The 26,139-nt window shown below is 34.4% G+C and overlaps 1 protein-coding gene across 1 annotated transcript; it reads left to right on the top strand.

Annotated features, from left to right (window-relative positions):
• Positions 1-706: 706 nt before the first annotated feature.
• LOC131941371 (serine/threonine-protein kinase ULK4) lies at positions 707-24,660 on the top strand. The gene is made up of 33 exons (XM_059300617.1): positions 707-824; positions 1,549-1,704; positions 2,404-2,542; positions 3,035-3,274; positions 3,858-4,017; positions 4,373-4,474; positions 4,612-4,695; positions 5,055-5,133; positions 5,244-5,476; positions 5,719-5,800; positions 6,151-6,340; positions 7,096-7,156; positions 7,701-7,864; positions 8,464-8,525; positions 8,847-8,925; positions 9,127-9,234; positions 9,372-9,455; positions 11,131-11,205; positions 13,550-13,636; positions 14,029-14,211; positions 15,510-15,637; positions 16,411-16,547; positions 16,737-16,858; positions 17,006-17,114; positions 17,344-17,490; positions 18,454-18,589; positions 18,746-18,887; positions 19,731-19,836; positions 20,384-20,553; positions 21,829-21,936; positions 22,342-22,449; positions 23,113-23,276; positions 23,501-24,660. The coding sequence occupies exons 3-33, from the start codon at positions 2,405-2,407 to the stop codon at positions 23,568-23,570; spliced, it is 3,858 nt and encodes a 1,285-aa protein (XP_059156600.1). The 5' UTR covers positions 707-824; positions 1,549-1,704; position 2,404; the 3' UTR covers positions 23,571-24,660.
• Positions 24,661-26,139: the final 1,479 nt, after the last annotated feature.

Here is a 26,139-nt window from a genome sequence, read left to right on the forward strand (position 1 = left end):
CCTCAAACTTTCGATTTGCACCCCCCCCCCTCGAACTTTTCATTTGCACCCCCCCTCAAACTGTCAATTTGGCGCCCCCCTAAGGTCGGCGCCCGGGGACATATGTCCCCCCCCCGCCCCCCCCCCCCCCCCCCCCCCTCGCTACGCCTCTGCTACAGTTAAATTTTTACCGAGCCAAATTTCAAAATAAATCTGACGATATTTAGTTTCAAGAAAATAGACTATGATCTGAGAAAGGCGCCTCTTTACCCCTCCCCTTGCCCCCCTTCCTTTCGACACTCGGTGTGTGGCACAATAAAGTAGCCTTTGCAAGACCTAATAGAAAAAAATATATTGAAAATATATGGGCTTACTTTAACCATTCTTATCAGATAATCAGAGGCGTATTCAAGTTTTCGGGTTAGGGTTTCCCCCTGCTTTCCACCCCGCCTCCCCCCCCTTGCGTACGCTACTGATTCTTATGATTGTCGACGCCCCCACACCTAGCACCCACCCCCAATTGAAATTAATGTAAGTCCAAGTTTTTTTTATGGTTAGCGCAGTTATTTAAAACAATTATTCGAAACCCTTTTTGCGGATATAATGTGTGGATTTAATTAACGTTTTGTTTTGTGAAGTTTACTTTTAATTCAGCAGTACACAATTTAGATAAAAATTACTAGCAACAGTCAGTACAAAGTTAATAAACACTATCAACAAAATTCCATTTAGTGATTTAGTTCTAGTCTCTAGATCTAGATTCTATACTAGAGTTAAATTTAGCATCTAGACTTGAATGCGCTATTCAATCATTTATAAATGCACTTTCACACATAATCGTAAAGGTAAAAGAATTTGATTCATGACTAAAATTGAAGACTTTTAAGTCTTTTTCTACCAGCAAAATATTGAGATTTGAGAATAGGCCTAATTTTTTTTTAATTTTGTAGGCCTAGGCATAGTCCAATTTATTACTTATTTTATCATCTGAAATTTGTGTAAGGCCTAAACTAAAATGTGTTCACTTAAACTTAATGTTACTTATTATTTTAAAAATCATTGTAGCAGTAATATTTATTTTTACTTTTTAAAAAGGCTGATGCTAGCCGGAAAAAGATATGCATGCGCAATGGAGAGAAACTACAACTTGCCATTGTGGCGATGGTACTTTGCATGCGCGTGTTTACAAACGCAGAAAACCCTTGCCATAACCCCAACCCTAACCCTAATCCTATCCCTAGGCCGAATCCTAACCCTAACCATAGGTCATTGCGCATGCGCAGAACTATCTTTTGCCGACTAAGTGAAGACGTTAGGGAGAAAAATCTTTTTCCGAGTAGTCACTTCGTTTTAAAACTGTCAAAGTCAGCATCAGTGCGTCTTCATTGCCATTATAATGTTAGAAATGTAGATTAAAAAGTGTGACCTCACAACCTAAATTTCTTAAATTTTCTTCCCCCTCACCATAAAATTATCATAAAAAGTCCCCAATTTATGGATGGTCTGTTACTCATTGACACTGTGCATATTGTTAGTGTCAAGTCAAAACCAAACTTTTATAATCTCCAGAAAACATGAAGGAATAGAATTTAAAGAGATTTTGCACTGCTTCTCTACAAGGAACTGACATGCCAAATGATACTGTGGTTCAAAGTTGAAACGACAGGTTTTGCGTTTTATCTCTTTCTTCAGTGGAAGGCAGATTAATGCACTTTATTTAATAAGGTAAAGATTGATATGAGCTTTTACACCTCACAGAGGCATAACAACCTAATTTGGCATTAGGGGTGATGTATCAATTTCCCCCCCTCACCCTTTATATATCGCTATTCACATTGGCAGAAAAGTACCCCCCTTAACTTGGAAAGGGTAGGAGCAGGAGCGTTTCTTACCAATCACTGTGACAGTTTTTATTTTGATGCCACACACCTGATGTCTTCTTTATTCCTTTTTGGCCCCTGGGGAGCAAAGGGCTACAGCCACACCTCTTCACCTGACTCAGTTTTGAACAGCTCTCTTTTTTTGCACAGAACTTGCTTCTTTTTCTACTGTTTTTTGCCAGGATTTCCTTGGCCAGCCTATTTTCCTCTTCCCCTGCGGATACCAGCCTTGCAATATTTATATTATCCTCTTCACTTTTAAGTATATCCTTTATGAAAAACAAATCGATATAACTCTGGAGTTGACGGTTAATTAACCAGTCTATAAGGATACATTTTTTTTTAAAGTTGACTTAACAGATTTAGCAAGTGTACACTAACTTATTCAGTAATTGACTATTTAACATCATTAAAGACTAAAAATATTTCTTCCTTTTTAAATGAATCAATTTTTTGCAATGTTTATGTAATTATGTTTTCTCTTATAAGCTTAGTATAAATTGTTTAGTCTTAAATTGCTTTCTCTTCTACTATTTTTCACCAGAATGGAGAACTTTGTGTTGTATGAAGAACTTGGGAAGGGAGATCACTCAATCATATATAAAGGCAGACGAAAAGGAACTATAAATTTTGTTGCTATTCATTGTATTGACAAATGTAAAAGACCTGAGGTTACCAATACTGTAAGCATCAATTATTGATTGATACTTAATACTACCTAACAGCATTTAACCTAAGTTTAAAATAAAAGGGTTTAGCAAAAGAAATAACACAGAATTTTTTTAAATAATAAATTTTTTAAATTTTGTATTAACTGCATAACATAATGGTGTATAACTTTATTTGGTACATTTTACTCCATATGCTCCATATCTGTATATGGTGGTGTTGTGAGATAATGTATTGCATGATTTCTAGCTAGTTGGTTTAGTTCTCTAAAGTCAGCTAAATATGATTTTGACAGCATAATCCTTTCTTATGTTGAGTTCACTACTTTACTTTCCCAAGAGAGTTTTTTGCTATACTTTTTTATTCTGAGCTTTGGAATAATTTTTTTACTCACTTCTAAAAAATTAAGTTCAATGTTCTCCTGGTTGTAAATGTAATATTGAACATGTATCACAGTTAAGTTTCATTAATATGAAACATGCAATCAAATTTTTATTTTATTTAAGGTTCGCATGACCCATGATATTGAACATGAAAACATTGTAAAGTTCCATGAATGGTATGAAACAAGCAATCACCTGTGGCTGGTTGTGGAACTTTGCAATGGTGGTAGCCTTGAAACTTTGATTGCACAAGATGGCTGCTTACCAGAATCAACAGTGAGATCCTTTGGTGTTCAGCTGGTGACAGGATTACACTACATTCACTCTTTAAATGTTTTGTTTCATGATCTTCGTCCCAGCAAGGTAATAACATTATATCAACTCACAACCATTTGATCCATTATCATACTAGTTATGATCATTAGAATTTCCCAGTCATTAAAAATAAAAAAATTTACTTTCAGATTTATTTTACGATGACATTTTTTTTACATCAAATGTCTATCATGTTTTATCTTGACTTGACCTAATCCTCTTTGCTCCTTGTGGAGCATAGGGCCTCAACCATACCCCTCCATTTTGTCCAGTCGCTGATGTTAATTTTGCAGTCTCCCTAGACATTCCTGCTGTTTTCAGTTCTTCAAGAAGACTCCATCTTTAGGTCTGTCTTGGGCGCTCTCTCTTTCGGTTTCCCTGGTGATTCCATTCAAGTGTCTGGTGTATCATGTTTTATCATCCTTATATTATCACTAAAACCTAAAAAACACTAGCAATGTATATACTATACATGTCTAGGAAAATAATCTCAGCAAGTAAATGTTATTTAAAACATTTTCCAGCAGAACATGTATACTAACTTGCTGAGAGTTTTCTTTTTTAGACATGTATAGTACACATGTTGCAAGTGTAAAGATGTGTTAAAGTACTGACATTGTTTTTTGTCCAGATATTGCTAGACACAGCAGGTGTTTTAAAATATGCTGACTTTGGTCTGTCAAAATGTGAAGGTGAAAATCTGGAGGAATTGTTTATCAAGTTTGCTGAGGCCGGTGAACAATGGAATTCATTGACCATAGAGGAAATGATGAGATATAACAAGTGTTCAGGTTGGATTTGCTTTTGCAAATGTTTTTATTTTAGTCACCAATTTTTAAATTGCCTTTTACTGCTTTCATTAAAAAGTAACATGGTATAATAGTTACAATGAATTTTTTTTCAATAGCTAAATGTTATGAAATTATTTTAAAATTATATTACAGCGTTCTTATTAACCAAAGAGTTAGACCTTCCACTAAAAATCTGAAAAATTATCCTTATAAAAATCATTGATTGGATGCTCATTAAATTAGTTAATATTACCTCACGAAAGCAACATAATTTACATATTTAAAATCTAGGAAATTCATTTTTGCCTGAATGTTTTCTGATGAAATTAATTATTATCTTCTACTGCTTCGAAAGGTTCTCTGGTGTACATGGCCCCTGAACTCATCCAAGGGGCACAACCTAATGTGCTAAGTGATCTTTGGTCCCTGGGCTGTGTGCTATACCAAATGTTTGCTGGTAACAGTTCTACTATAACAGCCCTTATTTAACTCTAAATTAAAGCACTATTTAACAGTAGAAAATGTAACAATCCTTATAATGTCTTATAAAAAAAAAACAGAATTTAAATCACTGTATTGTTTGAAACATCATAGGTTATCCTCCATTTTATGCTGAGTCTGAAGAGCACATCAAAGACAGAGTTCTCAATAAAGATTTCTCGATTCCAAAAGTTAAAGGTAGTTTTTCTTTATTTGTATACATCAAAAAAAAATTCTGTGCCAAATAGTCATTTTACAAGGATTGTATCTAGTATTCCAGCGCATTGAATGGTTTTTTCCTCAACTTACACTATTAAAAAAAAATTGGGAAATTTCAAGTCAGGATGAGATATTATTAAGAGACTGATCTTGTTTTATATTTTTTTACTTTTTGGGATTGTTTGTATACTTTAGCATGAATGCATGTGCTGGAATTTTCATGAATTAATTTTAAAAAATGTAATTTTATTGATGCTATTAAAATTAAGCTTAAGTTTACTTACAACTTATTCTGTACTATATATTGTGTTATTAAACGATAATTTTTCCCACTACAGGAATAAGAATTTCTGCCAAACCTTCTCCTGAGTTTCTCAGTCTGTTACAAGGTTTATTAAAAAAAGACCCAACACAGCGGTAAGCTTCTTCCGACATTCGATTTCTTACACTTATGTTTTAAACACTTGTTAGATTTATGTATTTATAAACTGTCTTTCAATGGAGCCTTGTTAATTATTTTTCTCTAGTATGGGATGGACAGAGCTGGTCAGTCACAGTTTCTGGCAGAAGGAGCTTGCATCATTTGCACATGAGCTTTCTTCTGGTGCTTCAGTGGTCCGTTCTAGCACAGCCTCCGCCCTAGGTGTGTCCTCGGTGTTTGACCATGGGGTCAGCTCGGTGTTAGGGCAGGTGAAGGGGCTGGACACCAGGCACAGTTTAGAGAGGCCGACACTTGACACAGTGGACAGTAGTAGACCAGGTGAGTCAACAGTTTTAGTTGGCCAGTTGGAAAGTAATGGAAGAAAAAAAGGCTGTTGATAATAGCATATGCTTAACTGGGAGTGAACATGTTGGCCATGAAATGTTAGAGGGCTAATTTATAAATTAACCATTTTGACACACTTACAGCTGTACGTCACACCTTTTGTTGTGTTGATTTCACCAGTACTACTGTAAACCTCATGACATATTTTTATCAATTCTCCTTTTTATATATTTTAGCCACAGTGGTGGGCATGAGTGAATACCTGCGACCTAAGACTGCACCTGGGATGGAAAGTGGGGGAAGTTTATTTACACTAAGGTAAAGATTCTATTAGCTTGCTGTAATTAGAACCAAGCTAGGTTGATTAATTTAACCCTGAAGTGACCATTTTAATTACAAGTGGCCAGCCTCAAACGAAATATTTTGTATTATTTGAATAACATTTAGCACTGTTTTCCTCCAGGGCATTTCTTCTTGATTGCGTTACCTTCTTTATCTAGAACACTGCCATGCTGCCAGAAGATTAAATATTTCTTACTTTTCATACTTTTATTTAGCACTTTAGTTTAATTATTTGAAAAGACATTTCATAAAAAATTTGTTGTTTCATTCCTTATTAAAATGTTACCAGACTAAAAATGTAGCAGTTAAACTTTTATGTCTGACAGTGCTCGACCACACACAGCTGTTCCACCGGATGATAGAGTGACCTCCCCTTACAGGCCTGTCACAACAAGGGAAACAATTGGCAGTACAACAGATGGGGAAGCAACTCTGCAGGACACCAGCAGTGAACTTAAAAGATTGATATTTCATGACAGTGATTTTGTTGTCACTCAGATTGTTGATAACCCAAAGGTTAGGTTCTTAACTTGTTAACTTTGTTGATAACCCAAAGGTTAGGTTCTTAACATGTTAACTTTGTTGACAACCCAAAGGTTAGGTTCTTAACATGTTAAGTTTGTTGATAACCCAAAGGTTAGGTTCTTAACATGTTAACTTTGTTGATAACCCAAAGGTTAGGTTCTTAACATGTTAACTTTGTTGATAACCCAAAGGTTAGGTTCTTAACATGTTAACTTTGTTGATAACCCAAAGGTTAGGTTCTTAACATGTTAACTTTGTTGATAACCCAAAGGTTAGGTTTTTAACATGTTAACATTACATCCCAATCACAGGTTAAAGCAAAAGTACTCTTCAGAAAGGAAAATAATTTTGTGAATAAAAATAATAAAAGATATAACCATAGGAAATTAGAAAGGACGGCAGGGCCTAGCGGTAGGGAGCTAGACTGCTAACCCGATAGTCTTGAGTTTGAATCTGGGTTCAAATAAATGGAACGTCCCTAAGTCCACCCAGCTCTGTGGGTATCTAACTCACCTTAGTGAAACTAAAGCGGCTGGGCATAGTTCAGACCACGCTATCCCTTATAATGCCAAAGTCTCTGAACCAGAAGAACTCTACTTCATCTGCCCCATGTGTCTTGGGCACGAACGGGAAATGATGATGATGATAGGACAAGAATATATTGTTTTGGTTCCCTTACATTTTGATAATATTCAAACAAGTAATCCTCTAAAACTCATTGATTTTAAAATTTTGTTTTATTTCAGATACAAAAAATAGTTCCATGTAAATTTGATGTGAAGATTCTCCCAGTGCCACCATTTAGCGGTAGGTCCTGTCAAAGTATGACTGTGTGGCTAACATAACTAATGCAGTATTTTAGTAAGACTGACACTGCTTTCATCAGATCAAAATTTTGACTTTTTTTTTGCCTGGGTGCGGCAAATATTTAAGTAATTAAAACTAATATTGCAGTCTATATTTTTTTACAAATGTTGTACTTGATACAAATTTTGTGGTACCTTTAATATAGATTGCAGTATTTTTGACAAATCTTGTTGTAATTGAGACCAGTGTTGTACTGGAGACAAATGTTGCTGTATTCGAGACAAATGTTGCTGTACTTGAGACACATGTTGCTGTATTTGAGACAAATGTTGCTGTACTTGAGACAAATGTTGCTGTACTTGAGACAAATGTTGCTGTACTTGAGACAAATGTTGCTGTACTTGAGACAAATGTTGCTTTACTTGAGACAAATGTTGCTGTACTTGAGACAAATGTTGCTTTACTTGAGACAAATGTTGCTGTAAATTGAAATAATGTTGCTGTAAATGAGACAACAGTGGCAGTGATTGAGATTTTTTTTCAGTTGAGAAGCTTGGTACATTGTCAGAAAAAGAAATAGAGAAGCAAGCCAAGGCTGTAATTGAAAACATCACCCAGACAGAGAAGGGCCCGCCATCACAGAAAAGGATTCACCTCCTCCACTACTTAATATGTGTGGCATCCTGTAGGCAGCTCTCAACAGCAATGGTAATTTCTATAGCTTAAGGCCTGGTAATGGTTATTGCCAGTTTTTCTTTCAGGCATCTCTTCAAAGAGAGTCTACTGTGTCCCCCCTCACCCCACCCCCAAAACGAATTTACATAGAAAATATATACCTTTAACAGTGTCTGCCCCCCCCCCCCCTGAAAATTTCAAGTGCCCCCCCCCCCCCTCCCTGGGAGAAAAAGTCTGGAAGAAACACTGGTTATTCCTGATTAAGGTCTGGTTATGGTTACTTACTGTTTACTTAAAGTTAAAGGCATATACATTTAACTGGTTATTTTTTAAGTATATTTTAGAATTTTAAATATTGTGTATCCCATTTTTTTATGAAGGTTCTAAAAATTCTGTACTAAAAGTACCAGTTATTATTTGTTTATCAATACTAATATCTAAAACCCACCTTAGAAAAAAAAACAATGCATTTTTGGGGTAAAGAAAAATCATTTCAGCCTTTAAAATAAATAAGTGAATATTATGTAGATCATTTGGGTTGTATTATCTATATTAAAAAATAAGCTGAACATCCCCCCAATTGAGTAGTTTATAAACTGAATGATTAATACTTAGCAATTATTTATATACAGGTACAACATGGATTGTTGGGGGCAATAGCTAAACAGATGAAAGAGTCTTCACATGTAGATATGTAAGTGTAAGGATAGAGAGCAGACTTTTTAATTGTTGATTTGAAATGTTTGACACCCCCCCCCCCCCCCACACACACACCTAATGGGTAGAATTAACAGTACAACTTTGATTATTCAGGGTCTAAATGTCTTATTTCAAAATTATTTTCACCTTTGTACTTGGCATTAAAAATTGATTTAGATGGAAATACTTTAAATCAGCCATACTAGCTAAGTGACAAACATTCAAGGCAGGGAACATGAAGTGACTTGGGTGTAGACGCCTCAACAAGAAGTGGGACTGAGAATCCATTTTAAACTTGTTTTTAAAAATATTTCAGACGGTTAAAATTAGCAAGGGCCATGGCTTTAGTTGCCCACTTCACGGATCATCTGGATACAAGTGTCAATATTACAGAGGTTGGTTTTAAGCTAATAAAAAAATTGTTCTTCAAGAGTTTATGGTCTGTTACTTAGGAGAAGGGAACTAAATACCAAAATTCCTCAGAAAACTATTATTATCAGTGTTATTTCCTACCACATTAATTTTCTCCAACATGAGTTATGCCCGGGTCAGAGACTTGAATAACAGCAAATAAATTTTGAGCTTTTGTTTCCCAGTCCTTGACCACGTTGACTGAGTTGCTGAGAGAGAACCTGAAGAACACCAAGTTAAAACAAGGATTACTCCCTGCACTTGGTGAACTCATTGCACTGGTATCTGCTCAGGTAAGTTCAGCACAAAACATGTTACAGCTTAGAAGATTTTGACATAGTAGATAACATAACTTCTGTTACTCTATGATTTGCTCTATGAGAAATTTTAAAATGTTTTATGTTACTAAGTAAAAGTATGAATATTACAGGAACAAAAGCAACAGGAGGCAGTAGAATTGTGGACGGTGCCATCTCTAGCTTACACCACAGTCATCAGGGGAATCAGGGAAGGGGTAAGGTTTTATCAGATGAGCTTGTAAGATCATTGGGCATTATTTGTTTGTTGTTGTTATTCCCATTTTTGTTCATCATGCTTAGACCAGGACATGTAAGTTTAACAACATCAGATCACAAAATGTTGAAATCATTTCTGTTTGTTTTTTCTCACTCTCTGCAAGACAGAATTTCATTAAACCTGAATTTAGCTATATTTATTTTGTTTTTAAACATTCAGAATTCACCAGAAGATGTAAGTAGCTAAACCTAACACAACAGTTTTATTTAAAACACTATCCAGAACTACTAAATTTCAGCACATAGACCAGGTTAAATAGATATTTAAAATGTAAAAATATTGAGTAGAAAAACCAAAGAAAAGAAATGCATATTATTTTCAAGTTTAAATATTCATACTGCAACATAAAATGGTGTATAATCAGTTATTATTTGTTTATCCATACCATTAGCTAAATCCCACCCGAGAAAACAAACACAATAAAACAAGATATTTTAAAGTCTGATAAAAGTAAAACAATTTTAACCTATCATTTCTTCCTAATGTAACTTTTATTTATTTTTTAGTTGTTGATTATAAAATTAGTAACATTAGGGGTCATCCATTTATGACGTCCACAATTTTTTTGGATTTTGGGACACCCCCCCCCCCCCCCCCGTCCACAAAAATCCACTTTTTTTCCTTATACAAGTCCATATGCGTCCACAAAAGTCAGTTTTTTTCGGACCCCCCCCCCCCCCCCGCGTGTGGACGTCATAAATGGATGACCCCTTATAAAGTTGAATTATCATATTTTATTTTCATTTTATTGTTTTCATTTGTCTTGTTACTCGTATTAAACTTGTGAGGTTTAAAGCTCCAAATATTTAGATTTTAAAATATTTTAATTTAAGGTTAAGCACTCCATAACTAGAAATAGTTGTCATCTGTTTATCAAAGTGAAAATATATACATGAAAATCAATTACAAATAAATTGTTTTGTTGTAACACTTCAGCCACCATTTTATTCAATTTTTATTCTTTTATAATCAAAGAATTGAAAAAAGTTGTGAATGCTCATCTGTATTCTTAATTAAATATTTCAGTTCACTTTTTTTTTTTAAATTTCAATCATTTGCATTATTTAAATATTTTTAAAATTTGATTACTATATCAACATTAATTTTTTTTGGCAACACCAGTAGGCAAACTGCTTTATGACTACATCTATGGAATATTTAGTCCTTTAAAGCTTGTGATTGGCAAAATTTTTAATCCTGATTTTTTTTTTTAAATAAAAATATAAATATTACAAGTATACATTTTTCTCAGTGGTTTTTTTTATCTGAAACAGCCACAAATTTAGGATTGGAACTCTCCATAAATGAAATTGTAAAACACATGATTATCACTTTTCCAACTACCAAGCGTTACAACTGTGAAAAAGAAAATATAGAGATAGTCATGATATTGATATGAAGAAAAAGTTTTCAAATGAAATTAAAAGTTCAAATTAAAAGCGAATAAAAATCCCATTCTTCGCCACAACTGCAGGGTTAAATGACTTGCTGTGTTGCCAAACAAATGTCTAATGCATGTTAATTTATATCTTTGACAAGGCTTTAATGCACTTGTTAGCTTAAACAGCCTCCTGTTTGATGTCTATTTTAGACGGATTTTGATTGTTTTTCAGGATGAACAAGTACTGAACCATATCTCAAGTAAAATAATTGAAACAGTTGTGTCTACTACTTCATCTCATGCACAGGTTTGTTTATTTCATCACAACCATATCAATGTGAAGCAACATGCCTCATTAACAATAAGTTTGCTCGCTATGGGTAACATAACATGTATGGAAACAGTGGCGTAGCCAGGATCGTCTCATGGGGGGGTTCAAATTTTTTTCCAGCATTTTATATATATATATATATATATATATATATATATATATATATATATATATATATATATATATATATATATATATATATATACATATTTATATATATATATATATATATATATATATATATATGTGTGTGTGTGTGTGTGTGTGTACATATGCATGTGTAAGTGCGTGCGTGTAAAGTATTGGTGGCTGGTGACAATAGAAACTCGTGGGTGCCACCGACTAACTTATCTTAGTATTAGCTATTGTTTTGTAACAAGTAACACATGTACATTATCGTAAAAAATTATAAAAATCAAATTTCCATCATTTTCAGCAGTTTTCTCCAACTAAAAATTTCCTTGTCGGCCGCAAAATATTATAGATTCTATTATGGGCGCTAATCTTAAACGATTTTCTTGAATTTGTTGACTTATGATAAATTTAAGGAGATTTTAATAAGTTCATTTTTTTTCTCCATCACCGATTTACGATTTTGGGAAAGTAAAATTGCTCTTTTATGATACTCACATTGCTGGTGCTCATTAAACTTGTCTGTTGCCTTTTTCCAGTTTGAAAATGAAATTTTTGATAGCTTATCCATAGGCTGACTACCTACACCACGATAATTCAAACTAATCAAAACACAATATTTGCAAAATGCGCCATCAAGTAATTTGGAATAAGTCAACCAGTTCCACCTAAGTAGCCACAAATATTGAAACTTTAAATTTCTTTGTCCGCTTGCTGGAAATTTTAAAAGTTCATCAGGACGCCAGATGTTTTCTAATAAATACAACCGTGTATCGTCTGTTATAACTCCTTTGATAAAATTGCCGATATCATTTGCGTAAGAAACAGTCGAAGGTGCTGAATTTATCGAAATTTCTTGATGTAATGTACTTTGAAAAGCAATAGTACCATCTTCATTTTTATCATTTTCAGTTTTACTTTTCTTTGTAAAGAAATCAGTTAATAAAGTAGTTTTTAATTTCCTTTTTCCTTCCGCCATCATTAAAATGAATTTAAATTGCTTGAAGTAGTTAAAAGATACACATTAAAACACGACTATACGAAGAAGAAAGCAAATTATTATTGGTCTTCTATTCTGTCTAAATTGACTACTGTAGGTTCCTGGCTTTACATCTATATTTAACCAAATACGCAGTTTTTTTTATATAGCCTACCAACACAAAGTTTTGTGTCAACAATTGTGGGTCAAGCCCACGCCTTCCTGCCAGATGTGCATCCGGTAGTATTTTATAATTGATACGTACCAATATTCATCCCACCCTCACCCCCTTTTACACCCCTTAACTGATAACCTTGTTCAGCTTTCCCTTCGCCTATTGCGACCCTGAGTGTTTGTTGTTTAAGCACTGAATGATACTGATAGCGACACAAGTCCATTGTCGTCAATAGCTGTAACTTAACGTAAAGGATTGTCATTTTGAAGGTTCTACCCCCCCCCTCCCCTCACCCCTGCCTACTCCTCCCTCTGCCATCTTTATCATTTTCAGTTTACTTATCTTTTTAAAAATTAAGTGAAATGAATTTCAAATGCTTTGAAGTAGTAAAAACATACACATTATAGAACCTCAATGCGAATAATAATCAATTCCTTTTTTTGTTTTTCATTTCTAGACGCTTTCCGATTGCACTACAATCATATTAGACAACAAAGGCCTACCCACGTAGCCCACCCCTCCCTTTCGACACTCCTTAACTGATCTAACCTTGGCCAACTTTCCCTTTGCCTACTGCGTTCCAGATTATTATACTTTACTTTAGCGCGATAATAAAATTCATAACTAAATTCTACAGGCAATTCTCATCACAATGATATACATTGTTGTTCTAGAGGCTGCCAGGCTTAAGTGTTTAGTGTTTAAGCCCTAAATAATATTGACACAAGTCAATAGCTATAGCTTAACGTAAAAAAGTAGTCATTTTGGGGGTCCATGGGGTGGGTTATAACCCCCCCTAACCCCCCCCTGCCTACGCCACTGTATGGAAAGTAAATGAGAGTGTTAAAACTGGAAGATTATTTATTAATTTTTAAGACATAATTATGAGTCTTTTGTTTTTAATGTGCTGATTAGCATGTTTGCATTAGCAATGTTTTCCTCTCTTCTCTAGTTTCTGTAATTGCTTTTCAAAATTAATCTGTCATATTTTTGTTTTACAAATTAAAATTTATACTTAAATTAATTTCCTCTAGAAATTTATTACACAAGATGTTTGTCAGTCATTGTGGTATCTCTTCAAACACTCATCTCTAGAGGCAGTACGCAGTACAACAATATCTGTAAGTATTGAACTATACACTATAACAATATAGTATGTGTAATTATATAACTATAGAGTACAACATTATCAGTAAGTATTGAGCTATACAGTATAACAATATATGTGTAATTATATAGCTATAGAGTACAACATTATCTGTAAATATAAAATTATTGAGTATAACAATGTCAGTAAATATTTAACTGTGGAATATAAATAATCAGTAAATAGTAAAAATAGGGTGTAACATATCAATAACTATAGAGTTTAACAATATATGTAAGAACAGAGCTGGATGTTATAACTAAATCAATAACTAAATAGCTGCAACTGTAATGGTTTAATATATGATTAAAATAGTTGAGCACCTATTCAATAAAAACTAAAACAACATCAACACTTCTGTCCTAGGCCCTCTGTCGGATAACCTCCCAGAGCCCATCCCTGTTCCAGTACCTGTTAGACTCTGGCGGCTTGACCCCAATCATGCAGGCACTGTCCAGTGGGGTGTCCAGAATACAGCAGGCTGTCATCACCATGATTGGTTCCTTCCTGGCCTCTGTTGGTTACTCCAGTAGGCTCTTTCAAGACAAGGTACACTGGAGTCATCTTATTTTTTATGCTATTTAACCAAATTTTTAAATAACAATAGGACAAGGTACACTGAAGTCATCTTATCTTTTATGCTATTTAACCACATTTTTAAATAACAATAGGACAAGGTACACTGGAGTCATCTTATCTTTTATGCTATTTAACCACATTTTTAAATAATAACAGGAGAAGGTACACTGGAGTCATCTTATCTTTTATGCTATTTAACCACATTTTTAAATAATAACAGGAGAAGGTACACTGGAGTCATCTTATATTTTATGCTATTTAACCACATTTTTAAATAACAACAGGACAAGGTACACTGGAGTCATCTTATATTTTATGCTATTTAACCACATTTTTAAATAACAACAGGACAAGTCATGGCTTTCAATTTTTTATTTACTTTTTCATTTGAAGTAATATCTTAGGATAGTGTAATTATGAACTATTTTGTAAATATGTGGGATTTTGATCAGGATATGTGTTATGTAGTCATCGGTGTGCTTTGTTTTGATGGTGGTGATGACTGCAGTGAGGGTTGAGGTAACAGTTTAAACTTTGATTTAATAACGCCAACACACGTACGATTTTAAGACTTTTAATACACGAAATAAACTAGCACAGAGTTCTGCCACGGAGCACAAGACACACACTTCCACACGATAACAAGTCTAGCATTCAACTAACTTAATTCATTCGCACGGCCCCAACTTCACCCTAAGGTAACCCAAACCCTGCCTAACCCCAGCAGTCCCGCGAGGGGCGGGCGCTTAACCTGTGCATACATTAACTCGAACTTTTTTACGACTGGGACAACTACAGGCTATTCAGACTTGTATCTAGTAAGGGGACGTTCAATCAAATACACTAAGGGTTATTCCTATTACAGCTATTATGATCTATCTAATCTACAATTAAACAATATAGCAGTGTGGCCATAAATACTATTAAGATTTAAACCATATTCTATCCTAGTTTTCTATTCTATGCTAATCCCAGTTATAACAATATGGTAAAGACCTTGTATGTATTTCGTTTCTCACTGCTTTTAATCTTGATATAATTTTTCTACTTAAAACTTATAACTAAACCAAAACTTTAATGGTCACCACAGAATAATTATATCTTCAACATTGAGTCTAAATTCTGGAATCGTAATATAATTTATTTACATTTTTTATTGGTAATTTAATTGGTTATTAATTGGTTATTAGATTTCCATCCATTTTAATGATTGGATAAAAATGTTCCTTAGTTCACAAATTATACCTGTGCTTTCACTCTGCCCACAGGATTTCTGCTTGAAGATAATGCGATGTTTTGAAAGCCCCTCGGCTGTGATCAGAGCCAAAGGTTTTATTGTGATTTACCAGATGGTGCATGTTAACAGTGAGCTGCTGCTTAGCTGTTGTCAGGCCAGGTGGGTCTTCAGCTGCTTGGTATTGTGTTTGGTGTATGTAGGTCAACTTGTGCCATGTTTGGTGTATGTAGGTCAACTTGTGCCAAGTTGATTGTTTGGGTAGAATTGGTGTATGTAGGTCAACTTGTTCCAAGGTGAATGTTTGGTTAGGATTGGTGTATGTAGGTCAACTTGCGCCAAGGGGAATGTTTGGGTAGTAAGTAAAGTTCCCTTTCAAACCTGAAGGTCAGCGGGGCAGGTGAAGTAGAGTTCACTTGTTTCTGTGACCCCTGCATATGAAGGATAGTGTTGTCAGCACTATGCCCAGCTGCCTTTATTTACCCTGTGAGTTAGATACCAATCAGAGTTGGGTGGACTCAGCAACTTTCTACTGACTTGAACCCGGATTCAAACTCGAGACTTACGGGTTAGCGGTCCAGCTCTCTACCGCTAGGCCACTCAGTCCCGAATGTTTGGGTAGGATTGGTTTATTTAGGTAACCTTGTGCCAAGTTGAATGTTATTTGAACTACATTGCACTACAACTAGTGCCAAGTTCTTTAATAAAATTAAGTTGCAATTAAACTTGTGCCATGTTTAATGCTTTGATGAATTGGTTTAGGCAGGTCAACTCGTTCAAAGTTAAATTTTTAGATATTGTAGCATAACTTAAGACAAATTTAATGATATGGTAGCATATGGGACATATCACAGGAAAATAGGTTTGCACATTAAATTACATTATTTAAAACACATCTGTGTTTGTAATGTGTTGTCAATGTTAAATCCTGCTAGGCTCGTGATGTATATTGAGAGAGACAGCAGACGCCAGACACCCAGAGCGCCTAAACCAGTCGAAGCCCAAGATTACCTGACCCAGTGCCTTGAGCTGCTCATATCAGGAATAGTCCAGCGCTTACCTTTAGTCATGGGTAAGATCAATTTCTATTTCCATTACTTTTAGTCCTGATAATATCAATTACTGTTTCCATTTAGTACTGTTTTAGTTTCAATTTTACCACTTTACTTTTCTGAGGTCTGTCACTAAAAAAATATTTACTATTGCTTTTGCATATATTGTAATGCCTTTATTCCTGTATAAATATTTAATTTTCCATCAGATGAAATTTTGGAATGCCTGGACCAGGTCGGAGGTCGCAAACATCCCAGCACAGTCCAGATTAAACAGATTAAATCCTCGCTACCTTTGATCCCCATATTCAATCACCTTGTGACTAGCCAGGTGAATAGGGAGTTAGTCATCAGCATCTTTACTTCCACTCCCCCAACTAATAAATTCATTTTTACCTCAGTCACTTCCACCAACTCCCCACCATTATTGTACCATTAAAGGCCTACTCTAATGTCAAGGACAATTTTCTTTTTTTAGGTTTTCCGTGGATTTATAGTTAGCCCACAGTTCCTTACCCAATATGTCAAGCTGTTAGGTCATGTTGTTATGATTGAGTCAGGGGAGACAAATATTGACTCATCATCTGGTGAGTTCTCGAGTTACCTACCCCCTCAATCATATTGTGATGCTGTATAGAAGTTTCTTATACAAAAAAAAGTTTTTTCTTATTTGTTATAGTAAAGAAACTAAAGTTACGTAAAAAAAACCATGACTTAAATTTTATTTCAAGTTTATAAAATAAAATGTTAGCCTTTTTCACACAGAATAGAATGTATATTTATACAACCTGATTTATGTCTCATTTGTACACACAGCTACGATAAGTGCATCAGAATTTGTGAGCTCAGCCCTGTCAGTTTTAGAAGGAATCTCCCAGCATCCAAACCTCCTGATCCAGTACAATGACATCATACTCAAAGACATTCTTCCTCTGCTTACATCACTTATTGCCTGCCAAAATGGTATTTGATTTTTTTCATGGTGATCAATCGTAAGACAACTTTAATTGCAGTGTCACACTTATTGCCTATTAAAATAATATTTTTATTATTTTTTCATGTTCATCAAGCTTAAGACAACTTTAATTGCAGTGTTACACTTATTGCCTATTAAAATAATATTTTTATTATTTTTTCATGTTCATCAAGCTTAAGACAACTTTAATTGCAGTGTTACACTTATTGCCTATTAAAATAATATTTTTATTATTTTTTCATGTTCATCAAGCTTAAGACAACTTTAATTCAGTGTCACACTTATTGCCTATTAAAATAGTATTTTTATTATTTTTTCATGTTTATCAATCTTAAGACAGCTGTAATAGCAGTGTTACACTTATTACCTATTAAAATAGTATTTTTATTATTTTTTCGTGTTCCTCAATCTTAAGACAACTTTAATTGCAGTGTTGCAATTACGTGATAGTTTTTCTTTTAATTAACATACGAGCCAGAGATGGGAAAATACAGTCCTTCATATGTGCCCAGATATTGTCCCTATGCACTTCGTATCTGTCCCTTTTGCAGAGCAACATTATAACTAAGATGCTCTGATGGGCATCTGACTCATGTTGGAGAAAGTTGAAGCAGCTAGGTATAGTGCTGACCACACCATCCCTTCATATGTGGAGGTTAAGAAACAAATAAACTCTTCTTCATCTACCCTATGGTTCTTTAGGTCTTAAAGGGGAGCTTAATTTGATTAGGAATGGACCTACTATGTCTAAAATTAACCCCTGAACCTCACTCCAATCATCATAATCTTTAATCTAATTATAACCCTGTCAAAAAACATAAACCCTACTATTAATGTTAAAATATTTTTGGTGGTCATCCAGTGACTTGAAAACTAGGGTTTTACTTATCAATAAGAGCTCTTGAGTGGACCCCAAATTTTATGACCTCTGACCTTTGTTTATTTACCAGTGGACACCAAGGCCCAAGCCTTACAACTGTTTGGGGACATGGCCTCAGTTTACCTGACACAGGACCAGTTTGGTATAGATGTCAAGGTCAACACATCACAACTACACACAATCATACAGGAGAAACTTCTGCCCTTGTAAGTACAATCATATAGGAGAAACTCCTGGCCTTGTAAGTACATTAGGGTGTTTTCTACATTTCTTGCCTCTGCTGAGTCCATAGATTTTTTAATGTATGAGAAAAAGCCATATAATTATAATAACAAATGTCTTTTTTTTTCTCTGACGCACAGGTTCGAACCCATACTTCTAGATTTAGACCCACTACCAAGTTATGCGCTAAAGCTGATGCTATCCTTCTTAGAACATGACAGTCTATTTATAAAGCAGATAGAGCAGCAGGGGCTAATTATTGTGATTTTTCAAGTTTTAATGGTGGGTTTTCATAACATTTTAATATAATTTACATTTTTGTTTTACATTATTTAGAACTATTTTAATTTACAACAGTTTGATATTTAATGACTGTTATGCTGGAAATGGCTACTTTGGATATTTTTTAAAAAAGCCTTTAAAAATTGAATAACAAAGGGTTTGGTTGGTAGAGACAAAAATTCAGGTTTTTGACCCTGTTAACTATTTTAGGGTTGGAAGATAATAGTAAGTTTGATTTCTTCTGCAAGATGCCCATAACAATGTTGGCAATGTGGTCTACAGGACTTTTGATGTGTTTGTTGCTAAGATGTTGATGTTATTAGATGAATTTGTATAAGTAGTATATTAATATAAAAATAAGTGTGGTGATATATGATAACAAGTAGAAAAAATGTGTAAGTAAATTAACATGATAGTGTTGGTAGCCCTAATAGGCATGTGTTGATTTGATAATGAGATGTCAAAATGGATGCAAGCTGACCTACAGGGCTATTTATGTGTGTGTTGATTTGATAATGAGATGTTAAAATGTATGCAAGCTGACCTACTGGACCATTGATCTGTGTGTGTTGAATTGATAATGAGATGTTAAAATGTATGCAAGCTGACCTACTGGGCCATTGATCTGTGTGTGTTGAATTGATAATGAGATGTTAAAATGTATGCAAGCTGACCTACTGGACCATTGATCTGTGTGTGTTGAATTGATAATGAGATGTTAAAATGTATGCAAGCTGACCCACTGGACCATTGATCTGTGTGAGTTGAATTGATAATGAGATGTTAAAATGTATGCAAGCTGACCTACTGGGCCATTGATCTGTGTGTGTTGTTCACTCCTAGGATCACCAAAACAATGTTCTTGGCCGAGTCATGCAGGGTGTGGTGGCTGTCCTGAACTGTCTGGTCTGCCATAAGGAGACAAATATGAGAGAACTTTATGACCAAGGTTTGTCTTGTTCCTAATTGTTTACTGAGCTACAGCATCTTTTCACATAAACTTAAATTTAATGAGTTTTCCTTCTGCACATAAAACTGTACCAGCCTTAAGTCTATATATATATATATATATATATATATATATATATATATATATATATATATATATATATATATATATATATATATATATATATATATATATATATTTTACACTTTAGATTGCTTTGTTATTTGTCATTATATTGTCATGCATTCTCTTACTATTCATAAAAGCAATGTAGTAATACTGTAATGAATTTAATAAAACAAAACATTTTTTCAAAATTTTTTTCCTAAATTGTTTGGTAGCGTGGGACTAAGCACCCATTATGCACCCCCACCCCACTCAATGATTTATCTATGGGTGTTACCTGCCATTTTGGTGTCTGCAAGACATCTCATTGCCTGGGGGTTTTGGACTGCCTCTTTGTGTCTTTCTTCTAGGTTTCATTTAGTACACAAAAAATATAATGAACGTCACTTTAAAGTTTTCCTTTTTTTCTGTTTTTCCCCAGGTCTGATTGATCACCTGACTAATTTATTCTTTGAGGTGTGGAACGCCGTGTGTGAGGGTGAAGAGGGTGGCAGAGATGTGAAAACAGCAACATCAATGCTGCTGACTCTCTTAGACTCACTCAATGCCATCCTGCGTTACGTGTCTGAAGTTGTTCGCAGGGCTTTACAGGTAACAGCCATGACAGTAGTTAGTTATGCCAGGAAGGACTTATATTTTTTTTTTGTCTCGTCCTGGCCTATGAATATCATTGTTGGACTAATGCTGGAAATGCTAAACAAAATTTGACATTCTGATTTCTTTGATGAGGAATGACTGAATATTAATTACTTAACATCTTGGAATGGTGTAAATACAATGTTTTGGTAACAACTCTTTGCTTTGCCATAAAGTAATTCTTCTTTTAACTTTGATACTGTAAGACCGGTAACAATACCAAAGAAAGTCACCCTAAGTGAAAAGTTTCAAACTTTTTAAATTGTTCCCAAAATCTGTTTTTTTATACTGTGCCTAGCTTAGTTTTTTTTTTATTACCCGTCATAACATTTTATCTACTCATTCCAGTGTATGACAGGTATTAATATGACTTCCATTGTATGACTAGAATCTGTAATTTATTAATTAATTATAAATATTATTTTGTTTATTTATTCCATCAAATGACTGCCATCTGTTGGACTTCCATTTTGTAACTTGCATCATTAATTGATTAATTAATTATAATTTAAATTTTGTTTTTAATCAATCATATGACGGTCATCTGTGTAAGCCCTGCTAGGGGGGGGATCACTAAAATCTACCCTTCTAAGCTTAACTAACTACTGTCCGGTCAGTGCAAGTCCGGCTAAACCCAGACTGGTTAATAAACCTAACCTAAGCCTAAATAATAAAAACAAAAAAACTTCAATAATTTATTAAATTTATTAGATGGAACCAATCATAAAATTGTAAAAAAAAATAGATATAAAAACTACTGACACTACTAAACAAAACAGACTTTAACATGCCAAAACAATATATACAAAACACTATACACAAACATTATATACAAAACACCCAGCCAAGTTGCACAAGCAACCTCACTGCAAGCACGAGGTGTCCACACAGAAACTGACCCAATCTACATCTCTCCTCTGGTCAAAAGAAATTATCCGAGCAGTCAGTTTTTATACTGACCGCTTTGGGCGGATGGGGAATCCCCGTAGCCGCTGTCCAGTGGACCATTCACTCACAGATTCGCACCCAATAAAATAATACAAAATAAATAATCCATGCACCCGCTCACATCTGTAATCAATTAATTCTAATTTAAATTGTGTGTATTTCTTCCATCATATGACTGCCATCTGTAATTAATTAATTATCATTTAAATTTTGTGTATTTCTTCCATCTGCCATCTGTGTAACTGGCACCACTATGACTTCCCCCTCACCATTTGTTTGCAGGTGAAGAACAAAGGTGGAGATGGTGCACACAAAGAGGCTGAGTTAGGGGAGCAGCTCCTGATGATCAACAAGTCTTTGACTGATCTGACTTCACTACTCACTCAGCTGGTAACATTTTTTTCTACACAATAACTGAGTAGCATTTTTTTAAAGGGCCAAACTTAAGTTAAATATGCTGTGAATGAAGAAATTTTTTATTGTTTTGAAATTATTAAGAAGCTGAAAGGTAGTAACTTAAAAAATTAAAAAGGGTTATGTGTCTTTAAGCACATGAAATACGGATATTGCACTTTTGAAAAATGCTCTTCATCTTATTTGCCTTTGCATCTAATCCTTTCAGAATACCTCCAATTAGAATAAGTGTTTTATTAGATGATGATTAAGATTAATTTTACCAAATTATGTTTTTTTTGTAATTTCCAAGGAATTATTACATTATTACCATGTACCAAGGAATTATTACATTTGCAATCATGTTTTTAACATTATTTTCCCTTTCATCCCCACCCCTAGCTGTGCTATGAAGATAATGAAATTCATGACCTGGCCTTAAAGTCTCTTTCGCTGTTGGTGCAGTTGTTTGGTGGTGAAAATCGTGATGCCATGACATCAGAAAATATGGTGAGATGCTGGTCTAATTGTTTTAATTAAAATTCTAATTAATTGGGTCTTCAGCATTATGGCCCTCTATGACACATAACCAGTCTAGAAAGGTAAATGGATCCACACATACGTTAGAAGAGAAGTTGGTGAAAGTCTAAGAAAAGTAGACAACACCAACATGAGTTTGTTTTTCAATAGACCCATCTTTTTTTTATCATCACCCCCACGCCCACACACAATTTTCAGCCTAATGTAAAGTTTTACAGCATCAAAATGTAGCATCACACTAATTCTGTACATGATGTAGCAAGTCCGAAACCAAGGGGAGGGGGTGATTTTTTTTATCTAAGATCAATTATCCCACAGTTTACTTCATTCTTATACCTTGTTATTTTTTACATGAAAAATACTTGTCATTTTCATTAGATGTTATTAAATCAAGTTGTAGAATAAAAAATATTATTATAGGTAAAGTCAAATCTGTTTCATTTTCTCCTCGCTGACAAAGAAATCTTACACCCTTTATTATGTTATTATAAAGGATGAGGTTTGATTGAGGGAAAGTTACATACCTTTTAATTAAAATGTTAAATTGTTTTCCCCGATTTTGTGTTTTTGTTGTGATGTTTAATGTATTTCTTATTGAAGAAAAACTTGACATTTTTAAATATTTTTTTTCAGGATTATTACAGTAAAATTCTCAAGTCAGCTGAGCCACGGAAGCAAAAGGTTTTACTAAGGGTTATTAAAAGGATACTAAGCACCAACAGCGTTCATGTTGACTCAATGAAAAAGCATGGAGATGTCCTGGCCAAAACAATTCAGTCTTTGGCTAACACTGCCAGGTAAGATTTTCTTTAAAACTATTATCTACTTCAATTATTTTTTAAAATCCTGTAAAGAATGAATTTCTGAGTATAAAAGTTACACTAAAATATTTTTAATCTGTTTTGTTTATTATTTCAAATTTAAAGGATTTTTTTTAAAAACTTCTACCATCAATATTTAATCATGATGCCAAAACTCTTTATGATTTTTGAACTTACAAAGAATTTTTTAATGCCTTTAGCTCCCATGCTGATATAGCCTTGTCTACAGTTGCTGCGGAGATACTCAAGATGACATCACATCTTACCTGATCATGTGAAGCCTGGAATAAATTTACCTGTAGCTTTGTCATTTCAATTCTGTATGACCTGTATGATGTTTGTGCATTATTTATGTTAGATGTCTCTGTATGATGATTGTGCATAAATTACTTAAGATGTATGTTCGAATCTTAAGTACAAAAGCATATGTATTATTTTTAACTGATGATGTCACATAAATAAAACTGTTGTTGGCACATTTTTATCACTTAATGACAAAAAATCTGTCCCGATATCTTAATTTTGTTTTAATTAATAATTCATTCGTTTGTTCTCATTTTGTATATATGCTTTTATTTATTTATTTTGAAATGCTGAATTTTATCATTTGATAACTTACAAATATAAGTTATGAAGACATACTTATTTAAGTTTAAACATAATTTAATTGGGTATTACATATTTTGTAAAGTTTAATCTAATTTTCATTTTATAATGGTAAATTTAATTGTTCACCCTATTTCTAAATCTTAGATAATCTCAATATTTGTATGCAGATCTGTTATGCTGGTATTAGCTTAGTATTTAAAATTTTATTTTAATTTCATAAAATTTGTTTTTGTCATGCAATACTTATGTATTAGATATCAAACTTTTTAGTGTGTCATTGTAATTTAGCATCATTTATTTATCAAGTAATCACATCATGCAGACACTGTGCTGAATTATTAACTCTAAAGTCATGAGTTTGGCTTTTATGCTAAAGTCCGTAGGACACCATTGTACCTGATGGGTACCTGACTTGACCAAGGAAAAAAATAAAGGCAGCTGGGCATATGCCTACCACACAGTCCATTCATAATCGTATGCAGAGTTCAGAGAAAGAGGGACTCTTTTTCACCTACCCCATTGGCTGTCTAGTCTGAAATTTTCATTTCATCATTAGACTCTTCACATCATCACACATCTTATTATCAGACCCTCCTCATCATCACACATCTAATAGACCCTCCACATCATCACATATCTTATTGTCAGACCCTCCACATCATCACACATCTTATTATCTGACCCTCCACATCATCACATATCTTATTATCAGACCCTCCACATCATCACACATCTAATAGACCCTCCACATCATCACATATCTTATTATCAGACCCTCCACATCATCACATATCTTATTATCAGACCCTCCACATCATCACACATCTAATAGACCCTCCACATCATCACATATCTTATTATCAGACCCTCCACATCATCACATATCTTATTATCAGACCCTCCTCATCATCACACATCTAATAGACCCTCCACATCATCACACATCTAATAGACCCTCCACATCATCACAAATCCTATTATCACATATCAATAAATGTTCTGCCACTAGATACTGTGATGCTTTAAGTCATTGTACTTCTGTGAATGTACTAAATAAAAAAAATGTCTTAATCTGAAGCCTTTTCCATATTTTATTAAATTTTACATGGAACAGTGTGGTTGGGTTGTAGAGCGCTCAACTGCTAGCTTGAAATAAGCTGTTAATTTGTAAAAGCTTCAAATATATTGGCAAATCATTAACCGGAATGAAAGTGTCGAGTTCGGATCCTAGGTTCGAGTCTACAGGACGTCCCTGAGTCCACCTTATTCCGATGGTTAGGAAAACTAAAGGTGGATGGACATGGTGCTGACCAAACCTTCCCTGCCATGTTCAAGAAACAAACTCTATTTCATCTGACCTATGGATCGTTAGGTTCAAAAGGGTATATAATGTTATGAGGTGCAAGTATCTTCACTTGTCTAGTGTGATTGTAAGCTACTTACTAAATGTTACGAAGTGCGTCTTTTCTTTACTTCTCTTGTGTGATTGTAAGATCTGTCTGGTAGCTGATGTTTGAATTTGAGGTGGGCAACCCGACCCGTTTCTCCAGCCTACGATTAGACCTAGTACTTATGTGTTTCGCTTGACAGATATCGTTGTGACTTCACACCAAGCCGTACGCTAATCTAGACCAATTCTATTAAGTCTAGTGACTTCTTTGTTTTCATGTGTCCCCAAGAGAGTCATTACTACATCTCACTAAATCACCATATATAGATTCTAGATCATCTTCCCCGGAAATGTTCTCATGGGCAGTGGCGTCGCTAGGTCGGGTGTCACCCGATGCGGCATCTCATGGTGTCAACCCCCCCCCTATTTTTTTTCTCTGTAAATTTTACAATTGGTGTCACCCCCCCTCCCCCCACTCCCCTTGGTAAAACCTTTGATGTACACATTTAATACAAACGATGTTTATCTATAGTCTGTTGTTAATACAGCTGGGTGTAAGTGTAACATTGTTTGCTCTATAGTTTGCATCTTTACTTTATCCTCCCCTCCCTTGTGGGGATCGTCATTATGTACTTAAAATACTTTTTAACTCTAATTACCAAAAAAAAAAAACTATTTATTCTATATACCTTGCAATTTTTTTTGGTCTTGGTATCACCCCCCCCCCCCCTAAATGGTGTCTCCCGGTGCGGTCCGCACCCCTCGCACCCGCCTCTCGACGCCTCTGCTCATGAAGGCAATTTTTTTATAATACAGATATAATAGGCCTATTTACTATTC

Source organism: Physella acuta, unplaced genomic scaffold (genome assembly GCF_028476545.2).
Source record: "Physella acuta isolate Inbredline_101_S28 unplaced genomic scaffold, ASM2847654v3 ptg000359l, whole genome shotgun sequence".
Classification (NCBI taxonomy): Eukaryota; Metazoa; Mollusca; class Gastropoda; family Physidae; genus Physella; species Physella acuta.